This window comes from Aquarana catesbeiana, linkage group LG10 (assembly GCF_042186555.1).
Source record: "Aquarana catesbeiana isolate 2022-GZ linkage group LG10, ASM4218655v1, whole genome shotgun sequence".
Lineage (NCBI taxonomy): Eukaryota > Metazoa > Chordata > Amphibia > Anura > Ranidae > Aquarana > Aquarana catesbeiana.
Window position 1 is genome coordinate 1,686,803 of NC_133333.1, and position 13,580 is coordinate 1,700,382.

Below are 13,580 nucleotides of genomic sequence, written 5' to 3' on the forward strand. Positions count from 1 at the left end.
TACATAGCCGGTCCAGACTCGGAAAAGATTTCCTACACATGGTCGGGATCTGCCCACATGCCTGGACCGACACTCAGCCTCTCAGCGAGCCGCCGAGAGCTTGAGCCAGTGACTCCTGCCTCCTCCACAGCCCAGTGCTCCAGTGAACGAGGGGGGGTGGGGCAGAGAAAAGAGGCAGTGACTGACAGTCACCAGCTCTCTGCTCAGGGAGCTCTGAGAACCGAGCGATCGGCGGTGCTTGATTGCTCAGGTTCTCAGTATTAGAGCCAGTGGGGGACAAATGCAGCATCCAGCTAGGTAAGTATGATTAAAAAAAAAACAAACCTCCATACTTCTCTTTTAATTGAAGAAGCTGATTGGCTCCCATGCACAGCTGCACCAGATTCTGAGTGCTCCAGGTTTAGTAAATCTATTCTTCATTAATATGATACAGATAAAAGAAGGAAAATGTCCCGTATCGGTCCGAACACAAGAAATAGACACAATCATTGGTTCTTTATATCATTTAATCCGATATGGGATACATTTGCACATACATTATACTTTTTATCTTCCACAATCCTTAGGAAATCGGGTCATACAATTATACGATTACAGAATAACAATCTTCCCTTTCTTATTATTCCGGAGATAAAAGATGCTGAAAGAGTCTGTTCATGGTGATCAATACTTTTCTTTACATGAATTGCCTGACTCACCGACTATCCTTCAGAAAGAGATTGGTGATCGATAGAAGTGCAGGAGTAGAAAAAGGACAGATTAAATTGTTTCCCTGGGTATGAAGTCACAGCCAATCAGATCTGTGCTTTTATTTGCTATTGTAATTATACGTTATCCAGTTGGCTCGAGTCTACAGATAAGGTTATATTTATTGCTTCTTGGCTTCAGTTTTAGCATTTTTCTCCAAATTCACATCAATAAAGAAAAAGGAAATATAGAAAAAAGATTGCTGGATTTCCAGAAGAAGAAGTCCCAGCCTGGACAGAGGCCAATTGGTCAGGGGTTGGAGCTCCAGAATGGATAGATGTCCACTGGTCAGGGGTTGGAGCTCCAGAATGATTAGATGTCCACTGGTCAGGGGTTGGAGCTCCAGAATGGATAGATGTCCACTGGTCAGGGGTTGGAGCTCCAGAATGGATAGATGTCCACTGGTCAGGGGTTGGAGCTCCAGAATGGATAGATGTCCACTGGTCAGGGGTTGGAGCTCCAGAATGGATAGATGACCACTGGTCAGGGGTTGGAGCTCCAGAATGGATAGATGACCACTGGTCAGGGGTTGGAGCACCAGAATGGATAGATGCCAAATGGTCAGGGGCTAAAGCTCCAGTTTGGACAGATATCCATTGGTTATGGATAGGAACTCCAGTCGTAAAAAGATACATCCGTCAGGGATCAGGGCTCCGGACTGAACAGAGGTCCACTGGTCCAGGATTGGAGCCCCATTCTGGACAGATATCCTGTCCATTGGTCAGGGGTCAAAAAGCTCCATTCTGGACAAAGATCCATTGGTCATGGATAGTAACTTCAGTCCGGACAAAAATCCATTGGTCAGGGATCGGAGCTCCAGTCTGGACAGAGTCCCCATCATTTAAGAATTTAAACTGCACAGAGGTTCATCATCCAAGTATGAGAGCTCCAGGACAGACAGGGATTTATCAGTTAGGGATAAATGCTCCAGTCCCTACAAGCCCCAGTCTAGACAGAAATCAATTGGTAATGTATAGGAACTTTTGGTTTAGATTTGATTCATTTGACACTAGACTGTACAGCGTTCCATCAGTCAGGGATTAGAGGTCCAGCAGTTAGAAATTGGAGCTCCAGTCTGGATAGTCTTCTGTCAGGAAGTGGATCCTCAGACTGCGGTTAAGGATAAGAATTTCAGTCCTGGCAGAGATCCATCGTTTAGGGATGGAAACTCCAGTATGGGAAGAGGTTTTTTTCATTCAGGAAGTGAATCTTCAGTCTGGAATGAGATCAATTGGTCAGGAATGAGAGTTCAAGCCCGGACAGAGATACATCTGTAAGGAATCGGAACTCCGGTATGAAGAGAGGTCCATTGGCCAGGGACCAGAGCTCTAGTCCCGACAGAGGCCCATCGGTCAGGAATAAAAGTTTTAACTTGGACCCACCAGGGATCGGATCTTTAATATGAATGGGGGTCCATTGGTCAGGTAAATGAACGCCAGGATAAACAGAAATCCATCCATCAGGAATCAGAGCTCCAGTCTGGACACCGTGACAGGCAGAAGAGATGATTTATTAATCAGAGAGGGTGAGAGAGACCACTTGGATCACAGGTAATAGACCCCAACATAGATGAGCTTTGTCATAATAAACCAGACAACACCACATAGTGCTTGTAATGGATAGCCATGGCAGAAGGTCAGGGAAGAGGACTCATCAAGGCAAAAGATAATAGGGATGAGAACGTTGGTTTACGGTAGTAGAGGTGACACGTTCTTGGTTACCGACACCCTGGACAGGCCGGATTAGCGCAGATCTCACATTCATCAAAATTATTTAATGCTTCTACTAAAAAGAAAAAGAAAAACACTCCAATTACATTTCAGACTTTAACACAAACGTATTTATCTCACGGTGGGCGTGAAATAGAGTTTGATCAGAGCCAGGCCTGATTATAACAGGGACCATCCATTACAGACCAGGACATCCCCCACAGACCATCCATCACAGACCAGAAGGAAATCCCCCACAGACTATCCTTTACAGACCAGGACATCTGCCACACAACGTCCACCACAGACTGCCTGCCACAGACCATCCGCCGCAGACCGGAAGGACATCCCCCACATACCGTCCACCACAGGCCATCCATCACAGACTAGAAGGACATCTGCCACAGATCAGAAGAATATTCCCCACAAAGCGTCCACCACAGACCAGAAGGACATCCGCCACAGACCGTCCACCACAGACCAGGACATCAGCCACAGACCATCCACCACAGACCAGAAGAACACCCCAAGAGACCATCCTTTACAGACCAGAAGGACATCCCCCACAGATCAGAATGACATCCCCCACAGATCATCCATCACAGACCAGAATGACATCCCCCACAGACCATCCATCACAGACCAGAATGACATCCCCCACAGACCATCCATCACAGACTAAAATGACATCCCCCACAGACCATCCATCACAAACCAGAATGACATCCCCCACAGACCATCCATCACAGACCAGACGGACATCCCCCATAGACCATCCATCACAGACCAGAAGGACATCCCCCACATACCGTTCACTACAGGCCATCCATCACAGACTAGAAGGACATCCGCCAAAGACCAGAAGGATATCCCCCACAGAGCGTCCATCACAGACCAGAAGGACATCCGCCACAGACCATCCATCACAGACCAGGACATCCGCCACAGACCGTCCACCACAGACCAGAAGAACATCTCAACAGACCATCCTTTACAGACCAGAAGGACATCCCCACAGACCATCCATCAAAAACATAAATGACATCCCTCACAGACCATCCATCACAGACCAGGACATCCTCCACAGACCACCCACCACACACCATCCACCACATACCGCCTGCCACACATCTCCCACAGACTGTCCACCACACACCACTGACCACCCACCAGAAGGACATCCCCCACATACCGCCTACCACAGACCAGAAGGACATTCACCGCAGACCATCCATCACACACCAGAAGGACATAAGCTACAGACCATTCATCACAGACCAGAAGGACATCCTCCACAGACAATCCACCACACACCGGTTGCCAAAGACCGCCCGCCACACATCAGAAGGACATGCACCACATACCGTCCACCACAGGCCATCCATCACAGACAGAAGGACATCCGCCACAGACCAGAAAGACATCCCCCACAGACCAGACATCACAGACCAGAAGGACATCCCCCACAGACCGTTCACCACAGACCAGAAGGACATTCACCACAGACCAGAATGACATCCCCACAGACCAGACGGACATCCCCCACAGACCATCCATCACAGACCAGACGGACATCCCCCACAGACCATCCATCACAGACCAGACGGACATCCCCCACAGACCATCCATCACAGACCAGAAGGACATCCACCACAGACCACCCACCACACAACGTCCACCACAGACCGCCCGCCACACATCATCTTCCACAGACCACCAACCACAGACCGACCACCACACACCACTGACCACCCACCACAGACCAGAAGGACATCCCCCACAGGAAGTCCACCACAGACCAAAAGGACATCCGCCACAGACAATCCACCACAGACCACCCAACACACACCAGAAGGACATCCCCCACAGACCGTTCACCACAGACCACCAATCACAGACCAGAAGGACATCCACCACAGACCATCCATCACAGACCAGAAGGACATCTACCACAGACCATCCATCACAGACCAGAAAGACATCCCCCACAGACCATTCATTACAGACCATCCATCACAGACCAGAAAGACATCCCCCACAGACCAGAAGGACATCCACCACAGACTGTCCATCACAGACCAGAAGGACATCCCCCACAGACCTTCCATCACAGACCAGAAGGACATCCCCCACAGACCATCCATCACAGACCAAAAGGACATCCGCCACATGCCAGAAGGTCATTTACCACAGACCAGAAGGACATCCACCATAGACCGTCCATCACAGACCAGAAGGATATCCCCCACAGACCAGAAGGACATCCACCACAGACCAGAAGGACATCCACCACAGACCAGAAGGACATCCCCCACAGACTATCCATCACAGACCAGAAGGACATCTGCCACAGACCATCCATCACAGACCAGGATGCCTGCCACAGACCATTCGCCACACACTATCTGCCACAGGCCGCCCACCACAAACCATCTGCCACAGGCCGCCCACCACAAACCATCTGCCACAGACCGCCCACCACAAACCATCTGCCACAGACCGCCCACCACAAACCATCTGCCACAGACCGCCCACCACAAACCATCTGCTACAGACCGCCCACCACAAACCATCTGCCACAGACCGCCCACCACAAACCATCTGCCACAGACCGCCCACCACAAACCATCTGCCACAGGCCGCCCACCACAAACCATCTGCCACAGGCCGCCCACCACAAACCATCTGCCACAGGCCGCCCACCACAAACCATCTGCCACAGGCCGCCCACCACAAACCATCTGCCGCAGACCGCCCACCACAAACCATCTGCCACAGGCAGCCCACCACAAACCATCTGCCGCAGACCGCCCACCACAAACCATCTGCCACAGACCACCCACCACAAACCGTCCACCACAGACCACCCACCACAAACCGTCCACCACAGACCACCCACCACAAACCGTCCACCACAGACCACCCACCATAGGCCCAGTGGCACCACACCGTTTAAAGCTTACAAACAAATCTAAGAAAGGTCTATGGGTCCCTCTAAGACCAGAAACCTGTCTTCCTGCAGTGACACCAGGGTACCGCTGTGTACCTACTTAGCTTCATGAAGATGTCTGGGGCATCAGCCTCTTCACACACTGGAATGAATTCTTCGGGAAGTCTGGGGTCACGGCAGGCTTCGGAGGTTGCAACTATGGGATCCTTCTCTTCTTCTTCTAGAAAATCCTTCAGTTTCAACACAGACTCCACCAAGAAGGTGAATTTCCCCACCTGAAAAACAGCCCATTCACCAGAATATTACACCACTGTCCACATTTCTCTATGGATGTATCATCTGCTGCCCTATCTGTTATCAATGTACTCTCTGCGAATCTACCATCGAATCTAAGCAAAACTTGGACTGCCTCGCTGTAGTATGGGTCTATATTCATATATAACTTTAGTTATTGAATTAGTAATAGTTTTATAAGTAATCACTTCTATCTATATACAACATGTTTAATGCATGAGACATCTGCTTCATTATGCTATGGGAAGTTGGGAACCTTTGAGCTTTTCTTTTCATCAGTTGTAGCTATTGTTTTCCCTACCATATAAATATGACTGGGAGGCCAGTCCCAAGTTTGAGGTTTGATTCAGGACTGAAGAGAAGGTCTGAATCAAGTTGACTATCGTCTCCAGGTATCTCATTTCTGAGATTGTGACTCCCCTGGATTGAATATGCCGTATTTATCCTGTATCGTATCATCTGTAATACATCTTTAATCAAAGCTAAGTAAATTTCCTTTATTACATTCTTTGTGTGTGTTTTAATCCTTGCATTTACTGACCACATATCTGAAAAGGGTAAATATATGAATGAACCTATGAATAAATGTAACACAGAAGTTAACCCCTTGTTATTAACCCCTTGTTACACTCGCACATTGACTAATCAGGTTTTATCTTTCTGGAGGTCATGAGTCTGTCCTTATATCATATAGCAGATACAAAGCTGAGGGGATAGAACCTGTAGAATTAGTACACTCAGCTTTGTCTGTGACCTGTCCAGTACCAGTGCCTGGCACAAGCACCATGTTACCTTCCACCCCTATAGCATCTTCCAGTACATGCACCATGCTACCTACCACCCCTGTGGAATCTCCTAGTACATGCACCATGTCACTTTATACCCCTATGGTATCTCCCAGTACATGTACCATGCTACCTTTTACCCCCCTATGGTATCTTAGAGTACGTGCACCATGCTACCTTCCACCTCTATCGTATCTTCCAGGACATGCACCATGCTACCTTCCACCTCTATGGTATCTTCCAGGACATGCACCATGCTACCTTTAAATTTCTATAAACAGGTGAATCTGTATTGTGGGGCCCCTAAGGCTCACCATGGGAAAGGGGGAGACTTTGCTCTCTCCATAAGCAAGGCTTATGCCCTCCAGTGATAGAACGGTGATTAATCGCTTACCTGAATTTTTTTTGCTGGGGATCCGGGAAGTGACAGGAGGAGGAGGAACAGCCAGACATAGGACTTCATGTCTTCTACAGAAACCTGTCCTGTCCTTCTACCTGAAGCTCTGTCCTGTATATCGGTGTGTCTGTCGCTCTTCTCTTTCCTCTCTAGTCTCTATAGGTTGTGGATCGGTATGTCTGCCGCTCGGCTCTGTCCTCTCTATAGGTTGTGGATTGGTATCTCACCTGCACTCTGTTTTTTTTTCCAACACTCAGCTTAATTATAAACCGATTAACCCTTTCACAGTTCCTCTGAGCCTTGAAGATCTTCTGATGTCTCCAGGGAGGAGGATGAGACAAATTCCTTTGTCAGAGATAAGAGTGGAATCAGGACAGGGAGTGCCTATCCCCTCACACTGTCATATCTAGAGGACACAAAGATCAGAGCGGCTGATAACACGGTGCACAGGGCACAGCCTCACCCTACTCAGATAATGGATAAAGAAGACCGAGAAAAAATTGAGCTCTCCCACAAACACTGTGGCGTCTGGATGGTATCAGCGGCTCTGCACATGGCACTGAGGCACCGAGATGAGATCGCTGGACGAGGGACCGAGATGATCGCACTGGACGAGGTACCGAGATGATCGCACTGTCCGAGTGACCGAGATGATCGCACTGGACGAGGTACCGAGATGATCGCACTGTCCGAGTGACCGAGATGAGCGCGCTGGACGAGTGACCGAGATGAGCGCGGTAGACGAGGGACCGAGATGATCGCGGTGGACGAGGGACCGAGATGATCGCGGTGGACGAGGTACCGAGATGATCGCGGTGGACGAGGGACCGAGATGAGCGCGGTGGACGAGGGACCGAGATGAGCGCGCTGGACGAGGGACCGAGATGAGCGCGGTGGACAAGGTACCGAGATGATCGCGGTGGACAAGGTACCGAGATGATCGCGGTGGACGAGGTACCGAGATGATCGCGGTGGACGAGGGACCGAGATGAGCGCGGTGGACGAGGGACCGAGATGAGCGCGCTGGACGAGGGACCGAGATGAGCGCGGTGGACGAGGGACCAAGATGAGCCTGGTGGACGAGGGACCGAGATGAGCGCGGTGGACGAGGGACCGAGATGAGAGTGCTGGACGAGGGACCGAGATGAGCACGCTGGACGAGGGACCGAGATGAGCACGCTGGAGGAGGGACCGAGATGAGCACGCTGGACGAGGGACCGAGATGAGAGCACTGGACGAGGGACCGAAATGAGCGCGCTGGACGAGGGACCGAAATGAGCGCGCTGGACGAGGGACCGAGATGAGCGCGGTGGACAAGGGACCGAGATGAGCGCGGTGGACGAGGGACCGAGATGAGCACGCTGGACGAGGGACCGAGATGAGCGCTGTGGACGAGGGACCGAGATGAGCACGCTGGACAAGGGACTGAGATGAGCACGCTGGACGAGGGACCGAGATGAGAGCACTGGACGAGTGACCGAGATGAGCGCTGTGGACGAGGGACCGAGATGAGAGTGCTGGACGAGGGACTGAGATGAGCACGCTGGACGAGGGACCGAGATGAGCACGCTGGACGAGGGACTGAGATGAGCACGCTGGACGAGGGACCGAGATGAGAGCACTGGACGAGGTACCGAGATGATCGCGCTGGACGAGTGACCGAGATGAGCGCGCTGGATGAGTGACCGAGATGAGCGCGGTGGACGAGGGACCGAGATGAGCGCGGTGGACGAGGTACCGAGATGATCGCGGTGGACGAGGTACCGAGATGATCGCGGTGGACGAGGGACCGAGATGAGCGCGGTGGACGAGGTACCGAGATGATCGCGGTGGACGAGGGACCGAGATGAGATCGCTGGACGAGGGACAGAGATGAGCGCAGTGGACAAGGGACCGAGATGAGCGCGGTGGACGAGGTACCGAGATGATCGCGGTGGACGAGGGACCGAGATGAGCGCGGTGGACGAGGTACCGAGATGATCGCGGTGGACGAGGTACCGAGATGATCGCGGTGGACGAGGGACAGAGATGAGCGCAGTGGACGAGGGACCGAGTTGAGTGCGGTGGATGAGGGACCGAGATGAGTGCACTGGAAGAGGGACAGAGATGAGCGTGGTGGACGAGGGACCGAGATGAGCGCGGTGGACGAGGGATGGAGATGAGCGCGGTGGACGAGGGACGGAGATGAGCGCGGTGGACGAGGGACGGAGATGAGCGCGGTGGACGAGGGACGGAGATGAGCGTGGTGGATGAGGGACGGAGATGAGTATGATGGAGATGGCTCAGGTCGGAATAATGCATCTGGGATTCCATTTTAAAATAAGTCCCGGTTCACTTTTAAAAGTTTTCTAGGTGTAACTAGAACTCTGGCACAAGCTCTGCCACACCGCTGATCGGCAGCTGTTCCTGACCACAGAAATCCCACGGACTTTAGTCAGAACCCGGCACAATTCCCCTCCCCTCCGCTGATTGGCAGCTGCTTCTAACTGGAGAAATCCCACAGATCAGCTGGTAACTGCGGGGTCTCAGGTCAGGCTGTGTCCATGGAAGAGGTCATAGAGAGAAGGTTCCCCTTCCTGGAGATGGGATGGTAACGTAGATGAATCATTTGTCATCACATTAAATCTGCAGCCTTCGTTATAATAATAGTGTAGAGGAAGGTTCTTGTTCGGCCACGTCCTCTTATAGAGTGACAACGCTCTGTCCCCGTCTCCCAATTGTTCGCCTGTGTTGTCACCCTGTCACACAGACATGGTCCACCATCAGGAAACCCGCCCTGAGGGGTGCCGTATAGTCAGTGCTGGAAGTGTATGGAGACCGGATGTGGCTGCAAAGAGGTGGCAGACATCCGCAGCACTGAGATGTGGTGTAAAGAGGAACTGTGATAAAATCGTGGCAATGCCCTGACAGGAAATATCAGGCTTCTCACTGATGAAGGATGAGGGGCTCCAGGGTGGCTTCTCTGAGTGGAGAAAACTGGTCTTACACTTTACTCCAGAACTGGGAACTCCTGAACTGGGTTGTGGAGTCCAGAGATTTCGAAGAGTCTTGGGAGGAATAAAGCCTCTAGAGACAATCAGCCGGACTGTACAGGTCACACAGCCTTTGTAATCAAGGGGCCGGTAGCGATTCAAGATGCCACCCGGGAGACAGAAGGTCCCCTGTCCAGAGGTCGGGGTGTGGATCAGAGCAGCGGGGGGTGGGGGTGCGGGAGTACAGAGTTAGTATGTGAGCTGAAGGAGCAGACACAAGACCTGAGCGTGCAGCCAAAGCGGTGATACCGCAAGAAGAAGCTGGGAGGCTCAATGACGTTTTGCTTTTGTGTTTGGAAGTGGTGAGGAAACCCCTGTGAGGGGAACTTATTCTCTCTGGAGAAGAGACGCTTGAGAGGGGATGTGATTTCATTGTATAAATACCGGACTGGTGACCCCACAATATACAAATACCGGACTGGTGACCCCACAATATATAAATACCGGACTGGTGACCCCACAATATACAAATACCGGACTGGTGACCCCACAATATACAAATACCGGACTGGTGACCCCACAATATATAAATACCAGACTGGTGACCCCACAATATACAAATACAGGACTGGTGACCCCACAATATACAAATACCGGACTGGTGACCCCACAATATATAAATACCGGACTGGTGACCCCACAATATACAAATACCAGACTGGTGACCCCACAATATACAAATACCGGACTGGTGACCCCACAATATACAAATACCGGACTGGTGACCCCACAATATATAAATACCGGACTGGTGACCCCACAATATATAAATACCGGTAGGGTGACCCCACAATATATAAATACCGGACCGGTGACCCCACAATATATAAATACCGGACGGGTGACCCCACAATATATAAATACCGGACCGGTGACCCCACAATATACAAATACCGGACTGGTGACCCCACAATATATAAATACCGGACTGGTGACCCCACAATACGGAGAAAACTTTTTCGCAGAAGAGAGTTTAATAAGACTCGTGGCCACTCATTACAATTAGAAGAAAAGAGGTTTAACCTTAAACTACGTAGAGGGTTCTTTACTGTAAGAGCGGCAAGGATGTGGAATTCCCTTCCACAGGCGGTGGTCTCAGCGGGGAGCATTGATAGCTTCAAGAAACTATTAGATAATCACCTGAATGACCACAACATACAGAGATATATAATGTAATATGACATATAATCACACAACATACAGAGATATATAATGTAATATGACATATAATCACACAACATACAGGATATATAATGTAATATGACATATAATCACACAACATACAGGATATATAATGTAATATGACATATAATCACACAACATACAGGGATATATAATGTAATATGACATATAATCACACAACATACAGGGATATATAATGTAATATGACATATAATCACACAACATACAGGATATATAATGTAATATGACATATAATCACACAACATACAGAGATATATAATGTAATATGACATATAATCACACAACATACAGGGATATATAATGTAATATGACATATAATCACACAACATACAGGATATATAATGTAATATGACATATAATCACACAACATACAGAGATATATAATGTAATATGACATATAATCACACAACATACAGGATATATAATGTAATATGACATATAATCACACAACATACAGAGATATATAATGTAATATGACATATAATCACACAACATACAGAGATATATAATGTAATACTGACATATAATCACACAACATACAGAGATATATAATGTAATACTGACATATAATCACACAACATACAGAGATATATAATGTAATATGACATATAATCACACAACATACAGAGATATATAATGTAATATGACATATAATCACACAACATACAGAGATATATAATGTAATATGACATATAATCACACAACATACAGAGATATATAATGTAATATGACATATAATCACACAACATACAGGATATATAATGTAATATGACATATAATCACACAACATACAGAGATATATAATGTAATATGACATATAATCACACAACATACAGAGATATATAATGTAATATGACATATAATCACACACATAGGTTGGACTGGATGGACTTGTGTCTTTTTTCACACTGGTGCCATTTGTCATGCGACTTTGGACAAACCGCACCCCGTTATTATCAATGGCACCCATTCAAATCACTGCTTTGGTGCGACTTTGATTCATAGAATGTAAAATCACACCAAAAGTTGCACCAAAGTCGTGTGGCTTTGGAGACAGGCCAGTGTGAATGGAGCCTTAACCACTTACACTTAGTGGCCCCTATGGCTGATATACTGCGGCAGAGCGGCCCCACTGCACCGGGTCAAGTACATGTATGCGATCCAGCTGTTCGGGGTAGTGGGTGGGCGCACGCCCGCCTCTCCGGCTATGCTGACCTTCGCTCCATGCCGATCACTGGGTCCCGGACAATTATTTCTGTCTGGGACCCAATGATCGGCTTAGCGAATGACAGAAGAGAAATCTCTGTGCTGGAAAACAACACAGAGCTCTCCACAGACAGCAGCCATGTGCCGGCTTTTTATTTCATTTAAATCACAAGTAAAAAGGCTCAATTTAAACCATAATTTAAAGAGCAACTGTCACCTCTGACCCGCTGTTGGCTCCTCCTCTGACCAGCTGTTGTCTCCTCCTCTGACCCGCTGTTGGCTCCTCCTCTGACCCGCTGTTGGCTCCTTCTCTGACCCGCTGTTGTCTCCTCCTCTGACCCGCTGTTGTCTCCTCCTCTGACCCGCTGTTGTCTCCTCCTCTGACCCGCTGTTGTCTCCTCCTCTGACCCGCTGTTGTCTCCTTCTCTGACCCGCTGTTGGCTCCTCCTCTGACCCGCTGTTGGCTCCTCCTCTGACCCGCTGTTGGCTCCTCCTCTGACCCGCTGTTGGCTCCTCCTCTGACCCGCTGTTGGCTCCACCTCTGACCCGCTGTTGGCTCCTTCTCTGACCCGCTGTTGTCTCCTCCTCTGACCCGCTGTTGTCTCCTCCTCTGACCCGCTGTTGTCTCCTCCTCTGACCCGCTGTTGGCTCCTTCTCTGACCCGCTGTTGGCTCCTCCTCTGACCCGCTGTTGTCTCCTTCTCTGACCCGCTGTTGTCTCCTCCTCTGACCCGCTGTTGTCTCCTCCTCTGACCCGCTGTTGTCTCCTCCTCTGACCCGCTGTTGTCTCCTTCTCTGACCCGCTGTTGTCTCCTCCTCTGACCCGCTGTTGTCTCCTCCTCTGACCCGCTGTTGGCTCCTCCTCTGACCCGCTGTTGGCTCCACCTCTGACCCGCTGTTGGCTCCTTCTCTGACCCGCTGTTGTCTCCTCCTCTGACCCGCTGTTGTCTCCTCCTCTGACCCGCTGTTGTCTCCTCCTCTGACCCGCTGTTGTCTCCTCCTCTGACCCGCTGTTGGCTCCTTCTCTGACCCGCTGTTGGCTCCTCCTCTGACCCGCTGTTGGCTCCTTCTCTGACCCGCTGTTGGCTCCTTCTCTGACCCGCTGTTGTCTCCTTCTCTGACCCGCTGTTGGCTCCTCCTCTGACCCGCTGTTGGCTCCTTCTCTGACCCGCTGTTGTCTCCTCCTCTGACCCGCTGTTGTCTCCTCCTCTGACCCGCTGTTGGCTCCTTCTCTGACCCGCTGTTGTCTCCTCCTCTG

At 49.9% G+C, this 13,580-nt stretch overlaps 1 protein-coding gene across 1 annotated transcript; it reads right to left on the minus strand.

The window, feature by feature from the left end:
* Positions 1–488: 488 nt before the first annotated feature.
* On the minus strand, positions 489–7,420 carry LOC141110205 (guanylin-like). The gene is made up of 3 exons (XM_073601438.1): positions 6,880–7,420; positions 5,507–5,681; positions 489–2,532 (listed from the first exon to the last, which is right to left on the minus strand). Exons 1-3 carry the CDS (start codon positions 6,946–6,948, stop codon positions 2,465–2,467), a joined length of 312 nt encoding a protein of 103 aa, XP_073457539.1. The 5' UTR covers positions 6,949–7,420; the 3' UTR covers positions 489–2,464.
* Between the last annotated feature and the right edge of the window lie 6,160 nt (positions 7,421–13,580).